An 18,478-nucleotide genomic window follows, 5' to 3' on the forward strand; every position below is an offset into this window, starting at 1 on the left:
CCATGAAACATGCCCAGGGTGGCAGAGGCAAGCCCTAGAGGCAGGTGAAGAGAGACCCTCCACCTCGTTTCCCCAGAGTGTGGATTCACCAGAGAGCAAGCTTGGACCATCTGAAGGCAGGGTCCATGATTATTCACCCTTGTCTCCCCAGAGGCTGGTGCTGAGTCTGGTGTTTCATAGGCCCTCAGGACTTTCAAATAAATGCAGGAACAGACAGAGGGCAGGAAGGAAGAAGGATGGGTCAACAGTAGGACTTGATCAGGAGCTAAGGACTCCAGACAAGCATCAACCAACCCCTTTCCAGGGTCAGGTAACTGGGGCTCACCCTTCTCTGCATTGCTGGTTTTCATGGGTGTCACCAGTCACAAGAAAATTCACTCCTCTGGTCTCCTCTGATTCTACTGGGTTAGAGAAACTAAGCCAGGGTTCAACAAAGTCTCAGTCTGGATAAACAAGACTGAAGAAATCCGATTCAAGAAGAGGAACCTCATTCAAAGGCAAGTTGCCCTGTTGTCCAAGACTTTTTGTCCTGCCTACATCTTGTCTCTGAAGTAACTGCCTCTTGTTCGTGGTTCATTAGATTTCAAGCACAGGTCCTGGTCTGTAAGTGTGCAGATGTAGGTTTCCCTTATGGGTACACATTCCTTAGTTGGATGAAGCCAGGGGGAGCCCAGTGAACTCTATCAGTAACCAGTTCTTCAGAATCTTGGGCATTACACAGATACACAGAGACCTTGAGCTCCTGAAACAAAGGCTGATACAAAACAGGCACATTAAGACAGAACTTAAAAACAGTAGATTGACTAATAGTAACCCAAAGACCAATGTGCTTCTAACCACATTTTTGTTTATTTTTTAGTGTGTTTCCTTCATGGTCTTTCTTGTGGCTCACCCTCTGCAGTTTGTGTACTTGTTGAGAGCTTTTTTTTCTGTCTGCCATTGTTTTTGCTGAGCTCAGTTCTTCCAAGACCCTCTCTCCTCATAGGCTCGGTTTTGGCCTATGTGCAGTCCGCCAGTTTTGGTGGCAGAAGAGGCCTAGGCTGCTTCCTGTGGGCCCCCCGTTGGGCAGAAGCATGCGGTGGTATCTCCTCCTGATCTGGGCCCAGGGCCTGGGGCAGGCTCCCCTCCCAGCCTCAGGTAAAGCCTGACAATCTAGCGTGGGACTGGAGGAAGAGGAGGAGGAAAGGGAGGCTGGGAGTGGAAGTGGGAGTGAGGGAAGGAAACACATGGTTTTCAGAGTCTTGTGTCCCCTCGTGTGAGAAAAAGCAGCCTCTGGGAAGGAGGTGCAGTTCTGTTTTGGCAGGTGAAGTCCTTGGAGTTGGGGTGCCTGACTGGCCAACCCAAGAAAAGAAACAGGGGGAAAGAAAAGGACCAGGAGGAGGGATGATCAGTTCCCTTGTAGAAGTTCAGTTCTGCTCCATCGTTCTGTCTTCTGTCCTTGAGGAAACTTCTAGAAAGGCATTGTATGTTTTCTGTGGATCAAAAATGTCTTCTTCACAGACTCCAGAAAGTCTACCATTATAGACTGAATTTACTTTGGATCTGTTTTCTTCTGTATTAAGAACCATAGACAGATGTTTCTGAGGAAGCACACAGATGCTAAGAAACTATAGTATAATTTATTTTTTATGTTGTTTTTTGAATCATTTGAAGGCAGAGCTGTGCCCACGGTGCTGGGGTGGTCAGTGCTAAGGAGGGTGGTTTTGTGTGGGAGAAACAGTTTCTCTTCAACCCTCCTTTCCTTTGGATTTTGTGGCTTTCCTGAAAGTTTTTCTAGGCAATCCCAAAGGGCAGTCAACCAAACAGCCAGGTTTCATTTCAAAGGATAATGTGCCCAGCACAGAACTGGCTGCCGGAAGCTCAAGTACAACACAAGTGGTGGGTGACAGGGCTTATATTCTAGATAGGAAGAGAAAATAAGTACATGGAAATAATCAATGAGCTCGTCGTGAAGCTAGATTACAGCAGAATATCCTGAGTGGGTGACGTGCTCTGCCGTGTAACAATTATAGTCTCTGTGGGGAGTGACGGGATGGACAGGCGAGTCTGTCATTCCAGAAACCAACTGTGGCCTCAAAGCCCTTTGGGATTTTGGTGGGAAGTTTCAAGGATAGCTGTTGCCCCAGGACTCATGCATGCTTTCTCCCCTTCCCTAGGAGCTGTGTCAGGCAGGATAGTAACAATGGGGAACGTTTCTGCAGAGGAAGGTGGCTCTGTCATCTTGCAATGTCATCTCTCCTCCACCACTGCCAAAGTGACTCAGGTCAACTGGGAGCAGCAGGACCAACTTCTGGCCGTTCATCATGCTAACTTGGGGTGGCACATCTACCCAGCTTTCAGGGAGCGCATGGCCCCAGGCCCCAACCTGGGCCTCACCTTGCAGTCGCTGACCAGGAATGACACAGGGGAATACTTCTGCACCTATCACACCTACCCTGATGGGATTTACAGAGGGACACTCTTTCTGGAGGTCCTACACAGCTCAGGTATGCCCTCTGCGGCAGGGTGGCTGATGAACTTCATCCTCCAGAATAGGAAATGTGTTCCTGCCGAACACTCTGCCAGAGCAGGGTCCCTCAACCTCGGCTCACATTCAAATCACCAGGGAGCTTTAATGATACTGATGCTGGTACCCCTTTGCAGACCAGCTTGATCAGAATCTCCAGAGGCAAAGCTGGGAGGTAATAGGTTCTAAAAGCCTGGTGATTCAAATGTGCAGCCAGAATTGAGAACCACTGTTTTGGGTAAGAAGTGCATCTTATGTGCGTTTGTTGGGAAGAATAGTCATTAAGGTCATTTGGGAAGGGTTCTCGTTTATTAGTTTAGCATCAATCATGCAAATTTGAATTAGCTTCTAAGTTTTATAAAGGATTAAAACACAGTGTGTGCTAAGTGAAAATGTACAGCAATTTGCATTTGTTTGGTACTTCATAGTTTCCAGAATGCTCTCACATTCATTATCCACCTGAACACTTAAAGCGGTTCCCTGGAAAGTGGGAAGAGATGATGGCGTCTGAGAGACAGTATAGCAGGGTGCTTACGAGCTCAGGCTCTGACCCCAGCCAGTCTGGGTCCCAGATCCTGGTGCTGCTGTTGACTTCAGACAGGATCACTTAGCTTCTCTGTGTATCACTTCTCTCATCTGTGAAACGAAAACAGATGTAACCTTACGAGGTGCTACCATAGGATTGAATTCCTTACTGCAAGAAAATGCCCTTAAACAGGGCCTGGGACTAAGGGAGTGTGAGCTCTGAATGCCAGACCCTCCCACGTAACTATCTGATGGGGGCGGAGGCTGAGAAGATACAAGGCTACTGGGAAGTTTCTTTTCAAATGGTACTTCTTGGCTGGCTGGGACATAGGTCATTGCCACACGCGGGTAGGAGCCCGTATCCTTTCTGGTTCTATGGACAGCCCGCCGCAGCCCTTCTGCCCCGTGCAGCTGTGTTCTCCATGACCACTTTGCTCCCCATCTGCCCTCTTTCCCCACCTGCGGCCAAAGCAAGAGGCTGAGTCTGCCGGGCAGAAGGAACTCATTCTGAGAGCTTGGGCTCCCTCCCCCTGGTATCCCGTGGGTACTGTGAGCACTACCTTGCCCCAAGTGACTGCATTTTTAGCCACCTTTCCCACAGTGTAAACCCTTAGTTAGAGGGAAGAGGGCCCAGCCTCTGCTATCCCCTTCTTTCAAGACTTCCCTGGACACCCGGGATCTGCCGGAGCTCCTGGAAAGGAGGCAGGGATGGGACGCAGCAGCCTGGAAACCCTTGCACCTGCGGCATAGCTCACATCTGGGCGCCTGTCCTGTTTCTCTCACGCTCTCCTTGCATCAGCTATCCCACTTCTCTTCATAACTCCCTTTCGGCTTCTCCTCCTTACATTTTACATCTTAATGGAAGTTCATTTTTTCATGCTTTTCTTCATATCGTGAACATTTATTAAGCACCTGCTATGTGCCAGGTGCTGAGAAAAAGTGAAGGATAAAGCTCTAGAACCTCACTCCCCTGCCAGAATCTCCCAGCTGGAATAATGTGATAGGCTTACGGTGAAAGGTTATATGCTTTTTGCCCTCTTTTTAGTACTTTAATATTAATTTTATTTTAATTTTTAATTAAACTTTTTTTCCCGGTATGATTATAAATATGAAATTTAATAAAAGAAAATGTTCACTCTGTGGGTTGTTTTTTTTTTTCCTCTGGATGTCATTGTTTCATTTCATGATTATTATAGAAAGTGGTTTTATCGACTAGAGGAAGGGAGTGTTAACAGTGGTCTGCTCTGGGGTCAAATGTGTGAGGTGCTCGAGAGGTCAGCCGTTGATTTCATGACGGGCCAAGCAGCTGCTCTGCTGGCCAAAGAGCCGGGCTTAACGACCCCAGAACTTTGAGAAAGGCCTGGCCAACCCCCACCTCTGGGCCCTGACACAGAGGCTTCGATGTGTGATGGTTGCCTTTTGCTTCTGGCTTTCACCCCCTCATCTTCATTTTTTCATCCCTCCAGTGGCTGAGCACAGTGCTGCATTCCAGATCCCACTGCTGGGAGCCATGGCCACAGTGCTGGCAGTCATCTGTGTGGCAGCCATCATGGTGGTCACACTGACCAGAAAGGTAATGACCCTGGCTGCACAGCTCAGTCATGGACAACCCCCCCGCCGTGCCATCCTTTCATGTCCCCCCCACCCCGTGCCATCCTTTCATGTCCCTGTCCTATCCAGAGAAAGACCAAGATGTGGTCTCGCCCTCTGTTCTTCATGCTTTTCGATGGTCCTTGCTCTGCCTTTCGGTCAAGTTGTTTACGCTCTTCTTCTGTCCCCTTCCTGGTCTGGGAACCCCGCCCAGAAAGCCTGGACCTGTATGCTTCCCATCTTGCTGTCACCTACAGTTCCCAGCTCCTGCCTGCCCCCGAAGCCACTCCCTGGAGAGTTTGATTTATCTATTGTGAGTTTGATGCATCTGGGGCATCCACTCTGTGCTAGGGAGTTGTGCATGTGAGCTTATTTGATTTTAATAACCTTTCCGTATTGCTGGGCTACCCAGCACTCCTGTAGGATGAGAAATAAACACTCCCCAAATTTAGGACTAAAAGGTACATGGCAAGATCAGTAGGCTGTAAATCCTCTGTCCCTCTGGCTTAAGAGGTCACGCAGCTGAAAGCGTGCTAGATGGGCAAGTGGATGATGTAGTTTCTAAGGTCAGCACTGAGTGTGATTACAGGAAAGACGTTGAATCTCCCTGGCCTCCATTTCCTCAGATAGAAAGTGGGGATGCCAGTGATTCTGCTCGCTCTCTATCACAGAGTTGCGACGAACAGGCGGCACATTGCATGTGAAAGCTTTGTAAACAATGAAAAAAATATTAACATGCTTGTGCTGTTAAATGGTAGCTACTGATTAGCGAAAGAATTTCCACCACTTGTTTTGTCTCCCCTTTTGGGCTTTTTAAGACATCCCGGGTCACTTTAATTCCAGTCACCAAACATTTTGGGGGAGGCAAGATTGGGATTGCCAATGTTATTTTCCACCTCAGACTAGACCCTCCTCCCTAGTTCCCGATTCACTTTCCCCCCAACTCGCATTCCGCTCAGTTAACAACCCAACTCTTCATCCCTGACTTTGCTTCCTCTGGACCATGTACATGCTGCTGTTATCACTGAAATAAGTGGCTTTGTAGCCACCACCTTATTTTCTTCATATTTGTTTTGCCTGTTTTTTCCCTATTCTTTCTTGCTGTCTTTTGAATTAAGTACTTATTATTATAAAAAAGATCTCTTTGGTAATGAGGCATTTTTGGCTATTCTTATAGTGGTTACACTGGAGATTACAAAATAGACCCCTGACTTATTAAAGTCTAGTATAAATTAGTGCTTTTATCATTTCTTGGATTATGCAAGAATCTTAGGACACATTAACTTTTTTTACCTTCCTTCCCAACTTATTGCTATTATCCCCATGTATTTTAGTTTTAAATTTCTTTGAAACCCTGAAAGAAATTAGTATTGAGAGTCAATATTCACTTAGATTTATCCTTTCTGTTGCTCTCCACTTCTTCCTGCATTTCCTATCTTGTAAGTAGGATCACTTTCCTTCTGTCTGAAGAATATTATTTAGTATTTCCTTTTGTGCAGGTGATGAATTATCCTGGTTTTTGTTTGTCTGAAAATATCTTTATTTCTCCTTAACTTAAAAGTGATGTATCTGTTTTGCTGGGTCTACACTTCTATGTTGGCAAGTGTTTTCTTTCAGCACATGGAGAACATTTTTCCATCGTCTCTGGCTTCTTATATTTCTGTTGAGAAATTATGTGAATCTTATTTTTGCTCCTTTGCAGATATGGCTTTTTCTTATGGTTCTTTAAAAATTTTCTTTCTCTTTGATTTTCAGCAACTGCACAGTAATATAATTAGATATGGCAGGGAACGCATAGTGCTCTCAAGGTGGGTAGGTTAAGGACAGTTTAAAAGAGACATTTACAAAGAACTGGGCAACACATAAGGAAACCTTTAGGGGACGTGTAGCAGCGTGTTGCTGTCACCCCTCATCTTTAGGGGAAAGGAGAGGGGGATTACTAGAACCTGGAAAGAGAGAGATTTGTGCAGGGGACCACCTTGAGAAGAACTGTAATCTCTGAGGGAAGGCTACAGCCAGTCCAAGGCCACCGCTGGCAGAGAGAATGTACTCTCCTTCCCTCCATTCCCCTCTTGTTGCTCTGCATTGGCCAAACCCAAACTCAAGCCCGAGGGCAAGGGAGCCCCCTGATGTAGTACCTATAGTTCAGTCTCCTCAGGAAACAATCGGATGGAAGGAAACAGAAGGCTGGATGGAGAGTGCAGTTGAGGGGTGAACAGAGATGGTATCCACCCCAGTGCTGCTCACAGACCCGGAAACTGGGCAAGAGATCTTGACTTTGGAGGGGGTGCTGGCCTCAGCCTTCTCTCATGTATTCTTGATCTCTTGATTGTGTCTATAGGTAATGCCCCTGTTGGCTGTCCATCTATATTTCTTTTTGGAACACTGCTTTATTAGCCATCTTCATATCCCCGTGGGTCAGGCTTCCCTGGCTGCCATTGCAGTAATTACATCCACTTTGTTTCTTAAGCTCCGCCATCTGCCCCTACATTATTTTGGGGTCTCCTCATCTGTGTTGCTACCAGGGATCGAGTTCTATAAAAGCATTCAGCCCCAGCATGCAGAGGAGAGATGCCACTAAGCCTCCTAATGATGCTGGTGCTCTCTTCACTAGCACATTCCTTTCCACCTTTGTGAAAGAGTGTCCTCTGGATCTTTCCTAGAACCATAATCAGCTATAGGATTTTCAAAATTATGTAGTACAGGGATTGGCCAAGTTTCTCTGTAAAGGACCAGGTAGTAAATCTTTGAGGCTTTGTGGGCTATGCGGTCTCTGTTGCAACAATTCAACTCTGCCACTGTAGTATGAAAGCACCAGAGACAAGATGCAAATGGACGAGTATGGCTGTGTTCCAACACACTTTTATTTATAAACACTGAAATTTGAATTTCATATAATTTTCATGTGTCATGAAATATTATTCTTCTTTTGAGTTTGTTTTCAACCACTTAAAAATATAAAAATCATTTTTAGCTCCCGGGCAGTACAAAAATCTGTGGTGGGCCAGATTTGAGCCATGGGCCTTAGTTTGCCAGTCCCTGATTTAGTAGGTTATATTGGGGAAAACTCTGTTTTTTTCCTCTTCTCTACTCTTAACACTGCACAGAACACTTCTAAACACCAGATGGGTGGGTTTATTCCCACACTGACCAATTCTTCTACACCATCTGGGTGTCCTACAATCAATTCAGTTCTGACATTATCTGCTTGGAATTAACATCAGAACCCACAAATTAAGGGCTCAGTCCTACAAGACTGCCCTCCCTTCAGACACCAGCTGCAAGTCCCAGATTATCACCTGTACTTCTGACTAACCAGCTATACACTGAAGTTCCTACAACCCCCTCCTTGGACTTGATAAGTTGCTGACAGCTCACAGAACTCAGAGGAACACTTACTTACATTTACTGGCTTATTACATAATACAGAAGATGATAAAGGATACAGATGAATAGCCAGATGAAGGAGATATGCAGGATGAGGTCAAGAAGGGTCTCAAGCACAGGAGCTTCTGGTCCCTGGAGAGTTGGGGTGTGTTACTCTCCTGGCATATGGATGTTTTCAGCAATCTGGAAGCTCTTTGGACCCAATACTTGGGGGATGTTTCTGGAGACTTCATCATGTAAGCATGATTGATCATGAACTCATTTTTCAGCCCCTCTCCTCTCTGTGGAGAATGGGGGTGGGGTGAGGCTGAAAGTTCCAAGTTTCGAATCATGGCTTGGTCTTTCTGGTCACCAGCCTCCAACCAGGAGTCCACCCAACATTACCTCACTGGAACAAAAGACTCCTATCACCAGGAGATTCCAAGAGATTTAGGAGCCCTGTATAAGACATTCCCATCATTCAGGAAATTATAAGGGTTTAAGGAGCATTGTGTCAGGAACCAGGGTTAAAGACCAAACATTAATAGAAACAGAGGACAGAGACATATATATATATATATATATATATATATATATATATATATTCCTTATGATTTCACATATATCCATTATAGCAGCCCCACTTTTCTGAGCATTTTGTTTTTTTCTTGCATAATTTGCCAAAGCAGTGTTAGCATCTCTCTTGACAGCAGTGTATCAGCCTTCTCTTCTGGGGCCCTAGTGAGGGTGTTACATGGTAAGTCACGAGATGGGTCCCCATATTGACAAGTTACCCCTTGTCCAGTCTCATATTCTACTTGCCCGGCCCAGACTATCACTCTCAGGATTCACTCCCAGACACGTTCTCCCATTGTTGCCAGTACATGTTAACCATGTCCTTTAGGCACAATCTCTCTCCTCCCTCAGCATTCCCTCAGCTAGTGCAGGCTGTGGTCTTGCCCTAAATATGGGGCTGATGGCCTATAGGGGAGGTGGAGACAGGTCTGAACAGGGCCCTAACTTCCATCAAGGAGAAGTGGGCCATTTTTGCCGCTCCAGATGATACGAGAGAAACAGGTGGCTCTCCAGTGCATATAGCCAGGGAGCCTCCTCCCAGGTCATAGAGATCCCTCCTTTTCTAGACACAGGAGACTAGCCCAAGCTTAGAATCCAGCCTGTTTGGAAGTTCTATCTCTCTTACAGTTAGGTCCTGTGCCTGGTCTTCGGTGCTGGAGATGGGTGTTTCTTGAAATGCTGCCAAGTGCTGATAGATCTGAGCCTGTCATGTTTTCTCCTCAGTGCATCGGGCAGGGGGTGGGGAGGTGGGGGGCAGGGATTGAGTAAAAGCTACTCAATACCACAGTTCTAATAATTACTCTTTTCCCATACTTCTCAAATGTCAGAGATGTGGCACCAGCTCAGAATCCCCTTCCATCTGTGTCCCAACCCATCTCACAACCAGTGGTGGGGTTCGTATTCCCATCCAGCTGGGGAGGGATTTCCCTCCACAATCCCATCCTGTGTCTGTTTCTAGGGCCACTGCCAGGAGCAACTGTGTTAGATCAGGTCCCCAAAAATAGAGCCTGACATGTGAATTCTGGTGAGAGTAGTTTATTGGGATGGACTCTCAGGTGAAGTGTAGTGAGGGAAGCAGGATAGGGCTGAGGGAAGAAAGCTCAGCTTGATGTGGTCTCAGCTGGAGACTTGGCAGCAGTAAGAATTGTATGCAGTTCATTGTACCTTGAGGCAGGGAGCTGGCTTTTTGAACACTCACCTCAGTCATCACTGACCACTGGCTGCTCACCAGAGAGGGCCCAAGAGCAATTCTCTGGGGGAGGGGCAGCTGTGAGCCACCCACAGCCAATAGTCCCAGCGTCTGGGGAATGGGAGCACCGGTCAGGTAGGGAGGATCTGAGCAGGGTACCGACAGCATTCCCCACAGACTTGGAGAGCCTGTTGATTGCATTATTTAGGAGCATGGACTTGGGAATCAGACAGACCTAGCTTTGGATCCTGGCTCTACCACTTGAGTTGCTGTGGTAGGATCTGTAAAATGCGAATAATTATGATGCTGCATTCACAGGGTTGTGGGGAAACTCAAGTCAAATAATTCATGTAAGGCACTTGGCATTTTTCCTGGCATGTAGTAATAAGTATTGGTTATGAAGTTCTTGTAATTATCATAAATTTTATTTACTGAAGCACTTCATAATACTTGGTACTCAAAAATGTTGATACTGCATGGATTGATTACAACTAAATGAATGGATATTGTTTGTTAAGCAGTTCCCCTGGGGGACCTTCTGTGAGGGAAAGGAGAGATGGGTGTGTCCAGCTCCATGTCAATGACAGCCAACTGTCCTTCCCCCTCGTATTCTCCCAGGGGGCACCGTCTGTCCTCCTAGGGCCCAGCTCCAATCTCTGTGGCTCCTTTAGGACAACATCAGCCCCAGGCTTGTGTTTTATACTGACAATCGCAGAGTCCCCTATGCGGGATGAAATGAAAATCGAACAGCTGAGAGACCCATCTCAGACATGTTTACATTTCCCAGAACACCTTGGAAGCCAAAATGGTTTTAAGATCCCAGGGCAAGGGTGGCCCATCTAAGAATGGAAGCAAGAAAATACCAGCACCAAAGGTCACAATCAGTTCTTTGAGAAGGAATTGGATATTTATATAGTTTAAATGGATTGGGTCACATCAAGGGATGTAGTACTTTTTTTAAGTCCAGCATCAGCATGATCCATGAGGACCATGCTTTTCCTTCATACCTATGGGAAGGGAGCAGCCATTGCTATTGAAAAGGAATGAACAAAACAGTGAGTGGGGACAGACCACCTGACTCCTGTGTGTGTGCTTTTGAGACCATGGCCTCTCTCTGGGCCCAGTTCCTCAGCCTGCAGGGTGGCGCCAGCCCTAAGTTTTGATATTTGTTCATGATGTACATCCATGCAGCCCACCCACCTGTCCTGTTAACCTATATTCGTGCACTGCTGAGCTGGACACTAGCCAGTGATGATGCTGTTTCCTAACCCAGGAAGCCACAGAGGGTGGGAAGAATGAGATTTGGTTTGTGTTTGTTGTGATTCTCCAGGCCTGTGTGTGGCTTTTTGGGATTCTGTCCTCCGGACCTATGGTGGGGGTAAGTGACATGTTTAGAGCAGTCTCCAGTAAGACCGAGAGGGTGTAACTTTGCATTGGGTGTCATTTGGCATTTCTTCGGCCATCCTGCTTGTGCCTATAGGTCTTTGATTTCCTTGGCTTAGCACAACCTTCACCTGCGATGCTCTCCTAGGGGGATAATGGCTGACTCCATACCCTTTATTTTCCCAAACAGATTTTGCTATCTGTCCTATTTTCCCATAAGAGCAATCGCAGATATCTGACCATGCGTCCCTACTTGGGTTTGGAAAATTCCTGTTCTTTGAGGTATGGGGCTGAGGAAGAATGTGTGTGTGTGCATGTGTGTGTGTGTGCACACATGTGTGAGTACACACACATTTCAGTCCTAAGACATATACTGTTGTCTCTTATGGGCTGTGAGGTTATAAAGAGGAACACAGCAGAGATCCTTCCCTCAGGGAGCTCATAGTTTGGGGCCTGAAGAGGAGAGAGGGGTAATATTAAGTTCTGGACAGCGTTGAATGTTACAACAGAGAACGTCCAGGAACATATTCTAGGATCCAGGGAGAATGTCGCTCTCCCAGAACGGTCAGAGAAGCCTTCTTGGACAATGTGCTATGCAGCTGAGTCTGGACGAAAGAGGAAACAACTTTTTGGGGAACTACAAGGAATGGACAGTGGGAGTAGCACATACAGAATAGGGGAGGCGGGAAACAGTGCATGGCATTCAGGAAGCTGTAAGATGAGAGGCAGTCTGGCTGAGGAGAAAGAGCCTGGCCTGGCCCCATGTCAGAACTGGGTCCAGGGCAAGTGGCTTCACCTGTCGGTGCCTATTAGCTCATTCAAAAGTGGAAACTTCAATACGGTTGTTGCTGAGATTACATAAAGGAGCTAGCCAGCGCGTGCTCACAGCAGCTTCACAGTAAATGGTATCTCTCTGGTACCCAGGCCCTATACCAGAATTTGGGGTGCTGGGTGGGGAAGCACTGCAGGGGATGCAGCTGGAAAGGTGAGTGTGACCAAATCACAAAATGCATTTTGGGAGGCATCACACACAGTCTCCTGCAGGGAATGTAGAGAAATTATGGACTGACTTGTGGGGTTTTACAAACCCCTTGCCATCCACCTGTGGCTCCTATAGGAGATGAAGCACCCTTCAGTAGACAAGGGGAGCCATCACAGGGCTTGAGGCAGAAGCATGGCATGATCCAACTCCCAGTTCCAAACTATCGCTGTGCTGGTGGCCACGTGGAAGTCAGAGCAGAAGAAAGAGGGCGTCTAGAGGCAGGCAGATGTAGAAGCATGGGGGGAGATAAGACATGGGGGTAGGAACAGAGAAGAGGGAAGTGATTTTAGAGCGAGTAAAATTGGAGTATTTGAGGAGTGAAATTGGACGGGGTTTGATGGCTGATCGGAATTTAATACTGGGCTTCAGGTTTCTGGTCAGCTTGTGCCATGAATGAGGACAGAGAATGCAGGGACAGGAGTAGTTTGTGGGGGAGGAAACATGATGCTCTCATTTGAGACACGGTGAGTCTGGGCTTTCTGTGATGGCCTAGGTCTGGAGCTCGGGGCAGAAGTCTGTAGGTTTTAGTTTGGGTGGAGATCTGGGAATCTTCAGGGGGCAGAGGGTGCTCGTAAGAGGGACATATGGATGAAGTGACTCAGAGTGTTGAGTATGAGGAAACAGAGGGAAGAGCTCTGGGGAACCCCTTTATTTGGGGAGCTCACGTGGAGGCAGGAAAAAAGCAGGCCTGGCTGAAGGGGAAGGTGGGGGTTCACAGGAAGAGGAGAACCAAGAGAGAGTGATGCCATGGAGGCCAGGGAAGGAGAACATGGCAAAAAGGCAGAAGTCAACAGTGTCAGATGCGAGAGCAAGGGAGCTGAGGCAGAAAGCTGCTTCACTGGGCTTAGTGAGTAGTGAATAGTAATGGGGTGCAGGGCTCCTTGTATGTGGAGCGAGTGTAGGTTCACTGGGGTGCTTAGTCCTGAAATCTAGCTGTGATGAGGTTGAGCAATTAAGGTTAGGGAACTGGTGTTGGTAAGAACACAACCTTGCATGTGTGTGTGTGTGTGTGTGTGTGTAAGAAAGGAAGAGAGAGAGATCATTGTAACCATATATATTGTTGGGGAGTAACTTCTGAATAACATCCCCACATCCTCACTTAGTAGTTTGTTTGTTTTTAGAAGAAATCTTGCAGAGTCCATTGTGCGGAAAGTGGCCTCAGGATGCTGGCACGCGAACAGGAGGAATGGAATCCCCGAGCTCTGTCATCGGCTGGAAGTGGCGGGCAGGCAGAGACGGCGCCCATGGGCTTCTACACAGAGCAGGGGGGAGAGGACTATGCCGAGCCACATGACTACTTCAATGTCCTGAGCTACAGGAGCCTTGGAAGCTTCAGCTTCCTGGCCGAGATGGGTTAGCTGCCCGAGGCATCATCTGGGAGAGGCACTCCTGTGTCTGCGGTTACAGGTGGACGTGTAAGGGTCTGCGGTCTTTGTCACTGCCGTGTGTGCATGTGCATGTTCAGTTGAGTGAATAAGGGTCATTATCCTCGCCGTATTTCCTCTGCCTCTCCCCTTCCCTTCCATTGTGGCAGACCCAGAGGGAGCAGCTTGTTTCTTGATTCTGAATGCACAGTTAAAAAAAAATGACTTGGTTTTGAATCTAGCATTTGAGCAGACCCTGGGGCTCCGAGAAATGCCTTCCCCCTCATAGCACTGGGCGGGGCTTTGGTGGTCTGGGCACGGGCAGAGTTTTGTGGATGATGATGCTGATGACGACGATGATGATGATGGTATGACTCATCTCATTTCTCACGGTCATTTTCATCAACATTCACACATTCAAGGCATTTTATGAACAAGGCATGGTACCGGCTTCCACGGGGGAGATTTGAGCATGACTAAATCGTGCTTTCGGATCTGAGCCCTTTTAGACCTTACACTTAAGTGGGGTAATGACATTTCCATTAAAGGTAGTAAGAAGATAGGGATACGAGACCTAGGCCTTTGGGAAGAGATGCTGGTGCAGGCTGAGGTAGTCAGGACAGGCTTGTCTGGGGTGAAGTGGCCTGGGAGGATGGAGGGAGCAGGGATTTTGTCTAGGGAGGGCCGAGAAACTAACCAAAACTGCTGAAATTCCCACATGGAAGATCCCGGCACCAAGGGAGCCAGCAGGCCTTCGGATTTTATTCCTCGGGCAGATAATTCAAGTCTCCTTCTGTTGGGTGTGCTCGGAGTCCGGGGATGGCTGGCTGCAGGGGACCCGAGGCCTTCCAGATGCCCGCTGGGGACGTGCGCGGGAGTGTGGCATCTGCCGTGGGAGCTGCATCTTAGCCCCTGGCCAGGACCCACCTTTTCTCTATCAATCCACCATTGAGCCCGTGAGGAAAGAACCTGTGTCCCACCAAAAGGAATACCTGGATTTTAAAATAGGGACTTTTCCGGGGGTGGGGGGCAGGGAAGAGGGTGATCAAGTGTTTAAAGATGAATGCCCTCTCCTTAGCTGCTCTGAACCCTTAAATCCATCCCCTGAGCTCTTCGTGCTGGGGTTTGGGTGGCATCTAAGCGCTGGTTTCCATTTAACTGGCATTCAGGTCTTTATCCCACCACCACCTCTCCTATAGGAGTGAGGAGGGAGGCTGCGCTCACAGGTGACAGGTTTTCTTTCCCGGGCAGAGGAACTGAGTGAGAATGTGAAGCAAGGCTGTCGTTTGCCAATGGCTGGAATCAAGCACTGCTCTGCTCCCTAAGAATTAGGCAGGCTGAGCAAGAAGACATTTCAACTCCTACTCCTTGGATTTTGATTTTTATTTTTCTCACTTCTCTACCAAATAGGTATGTGGTTAGGAGCCATGAGCTGAAATCTGTCCCAAGCGCTAAGTCCTTTGGAAGACAGATGGACGCGTGTAAAGTGCTGTTAGGGACCACAGCAGTTCACCACACTCTTCTTGCAGAGCTAGTGCAAACTGCTTGCGAGTAGAATACAATTCATGGATTGGAGATGAACTAAAATGTAATGACAAAAAGGGAGTGTCAGTTTGATTGGGAGGAGATGTCTATTGGGTCAAGGCTAGACTGAGAGTTACAGTGTTATTTAACACGATTATAGTAACAGGAAATATCTACAAATACCATTTGGATGGTGATAAAAGTACAAAAGGACCCACAGATGTGATAAATGGGTCAGGTTACTAAAATGAGATTGAATTAGACAGAAAATAAATTTTAAAGTGGAATTCACCAAACTGGCTTTTCCATGGAAAACCAGAAGAGACAGTCCCCTAAAAGCCAGGTTCCTGGAGACATGTCCTGTCCAGCCATTCTCCACGGGTAGCCATCTAGTGTGTGAGATGTGGTTAGTCTGAATTAAGATGTAGGGTGCTACACATGTAACATACACTCCAGATTTTGAAGGTTTATTGTGAATAATAAGAATATAAACTATCACGTTAATAATTTAAAAATATTGATAACATATTGAAATGATGTTATTTGGGATATATTGGGTTCAATAAAATGTTATTAAAATTAATTTCTTTTTACTTTCTTAATATGGCTACTGGAAAAAATCTAAAATTGCATATCTGGCTCCCATTACATTTTTCTTGGACCATGCATCATTAGACCCTAAACCCAAGCCAAGCTGGCACCAGGGAGGGGTGTCTATCTCTGACTGGTGGTCTTTCTCTTTTTCTCTGATTCAAAATAGGGTTTGAGGAGGCTTTTCTCTCTGTGTGTTTTGAAAAACACATAGGAAAGGATTACAAGGGAGATGGAGGTGGGAGATTATTAAGTGCACACAGGGAGTGATCCTGAACTCTCTTGGATCCCCTCTTGAATTTCATGATAGGAGAAGGGGAGAATAAATGAATTAATGAATGAGAGCTTGGGGAGGAATAAATGTACTGATTCCCCACCCTTTATTACTCCACATTCTAAGCCTGAGCATATAGAGTCTGATCTATAATCCAGAGAATTACCCTGAACAAATATGAGAAATTTTGAGTCATGGAGCTTTGAGATAGATGATCTTCATGAGTAGACAGGGTTTTCCTGTGCAATTTTATTTCACGACTCATTCCTTCTCACCTGCGAGCCCTTGGAGATGCATCATCACGCATTCAGGTTCATACAGATTCCATCAGTGCTGAGCTGGACAGGCAGGGTGGCTATGCGCGCTGCATACACATGGCAGCATTCTGGTGGGCACACTGTACCCACAAAGAGGAGGGACTCAGCAGCATGGCTGTGGCTGCCAGCTGTGGGGTGTGAGTTTTGTTCCATCTTTTGGTTCTTCCCAGTCCTGCTTCATGGCTGTAACTAGTAAACTTCTACATCCACTCCAAGGTACACCTGCCAAGAGGCCCAGAGGAGTCTAATGTGTACAAGAGCCTGGACTTTCAGGAAAGCAGAATTAGGTACTTTGATGTTTGATGGAATTTTTTTTTTTTTTTTTTTTTTTTGCAGAAGGTAGAGTCTAGGACAAAACTATCCAGTAGAACTTTCTGTGATGATAGAAATGTTTTGTATTTGTGCTATTCAATATGGCAGCCACTAGTCACATGTGGCTATTGAGCATTTGAAATGGGGCTACTGTGACTAAGGAACTGAATTTTAAATTTCATTTCAATTCATTTCAATTAAATGTAAATAATGACATGACAATTATTACACAATTATTAGACATCACAATTCTAGTAATTCCCTTGCATATGGAGAAAACACAGAAGAAGAGGTATGTTTACAAGCCATTGGATGGGTCTACAGATGCTGTGCATTTGTAAGGGCTACCACCAGGAATAAACGTGGAAGTCCTCTTCTATTTTCCTGTGTCTTTCCTTTTTTTTTTTTCCCTGTGTTCTTCCTTTGATCAAAACAAAGCATGAGGCCAAAAGCAGGCTGTGAATTTGTTTATTTCAGACTCTTCCCAAAAGGTATCTGAGGTAGCTAAAGGATCCAGTTCATGTAAACAAGGTCATGGTTGTCAAAAGGTTTGCAACTTGTAGGTGTTATGCAAGAGGATTTGCCCTGGACTACAGTCATTCTGACTCCATGTGAAGAATACTTCCTCTGGTGCTAAAAGTCTAATTGATTTTACAGAGATCAAAAGAGAAGTAGCTAGGATGTGTTGTGGACGGAGAGGATACTTGGTTAAGTGCTAAGTGCTGCTATTTATTTTTATGACATCGGATAAGTCACTTAACCTCCTGATCCTCATTATAAATGTTTCCTCATTTGTAAAATAGTTATAATAATATCTACTTCTTAAGGTTCTTGGGAAGATGAAGAAAATGTGGTTGAGTCTTTGTAAGCTCTGAAATGTAGAATTAATGTTCTCATTATCGTGCCTGGCGCTGCCGCTGACGCCACAGAGGTCCCTGAGGGGCATCAAACGTTGTTGGGAGCAGCCCGGGCATCTGGAATTACCAAACTCTTAAAAACTGGGATGGAAGGAATGCTAAGAGTTGCAGATGTATGCCTGGGGTCTGCAAGTTCTCTGTATTTTAAACTTTTGTGTTTTAAGTGAGGTAAACTTTTAAGCAGTCAAACATATCCTGGATATTGATGACTTTTTAAAACAGCGTATTGTCGTTGCCTTCAGTCTTCATATTTGTGTTTATAATTAAGTTGATCTAAAGACACGGAAGTTTAACTCATAGATGATTCATTTGCTCCAGGAGGGTGGAATAGTGGAAGATCTTGCGGTAGCTGAAATAGTAGGAAAGTGGTAGGAGAGGAGAGTTGTCTTCACTTTGCACACTCTAGGGATGGTGTCCTCAGAACAACATAGGCCAAAGCAGGCAGTCCTCCTTACTTTGTGAGCAGCAAAGCATCATCCGACATATAAAATTGTTATTTTAAATTATTAAAATAAATAATCCATCAAGATGCTGTTCGGGTTCACAAAAATCAAACACAGGCAAATCGTGCATCGTGAAATGTTTGCTTTTTCTTTATTTTCTTCTACTTCCTAGAGTATTAGGAGAACTTAGGGGTTTAGTAACTGAGTTGCAAGAAGTCAATATTTAAATTCATAGAGGTCACCTTTCAGCCCAGAGTTCTCCTTAAGACTCTCCCCATCCCAAGCCCCTGCCTAGGCATCTGTGTTCCTCACCCTGGTGGGAATGTCCATCCACACTCACCTCCTCCAACCCAAGGCCTGCAAGTCCTTGGGAGTCCCCAAACTCAACTGCTTATTCCTTGGACCCTTCTCTCATGTACCCTGCCTGTATATCTTTCTGTTAGTTTATGAACTTCCGTGGCACTGACAGTCTGAATGGAACAACCTAGCTCTTGATCTTACAGGAATCTTTATTCTTAGTTGTTAGATTTCAAGGCTTACCAGGGTTAAAGTAGTTTTC

The 18,478-nt window shown here is 46.1% G+C and overlaps 1 protein-coding gene across 1 annotated transcript; it reads left to right on the forward strand.

The window, feature by feature from the left end:
- Positions 1-1,073: 1,073 nt before the first annotated feature.
- On the forward strand, positions 1,074-13,535 carry TIGIT (T cell immunoreceptor with Ig and ITIM domains). The gene is made up of 4 exons (XM_032407180.1): positions 1,074-1,137; positions 2,157-2,486; positions 4,498-4,604; positions 13,299-13,535. Exons 1-4 carry the CDS (start codon positions 1,074-1,076, stop codon positions 13,533-13,535), a joined length of 738 nt encoding a protein of 245 aa, XP_032263071.1.
- The last annotated feature ends 4,943 nt before the right edge of the window (positions 13,536-18,478 follow it).

Source organism: Phoca vitulina, unplaced genomic scaffold, assembly GCF_004348235.1.
Source record: "Phoca vitulina isolate PV1807 unplaced genomic scaffold, GSC_HSeal_1.0 scaffold8, whole genome shotgun sequence".
NCBI lineage: Eukaryota > Metazoa > Chordata > Mammalia > Carnivora > Phocidae > Phoca > Phoca vitulina.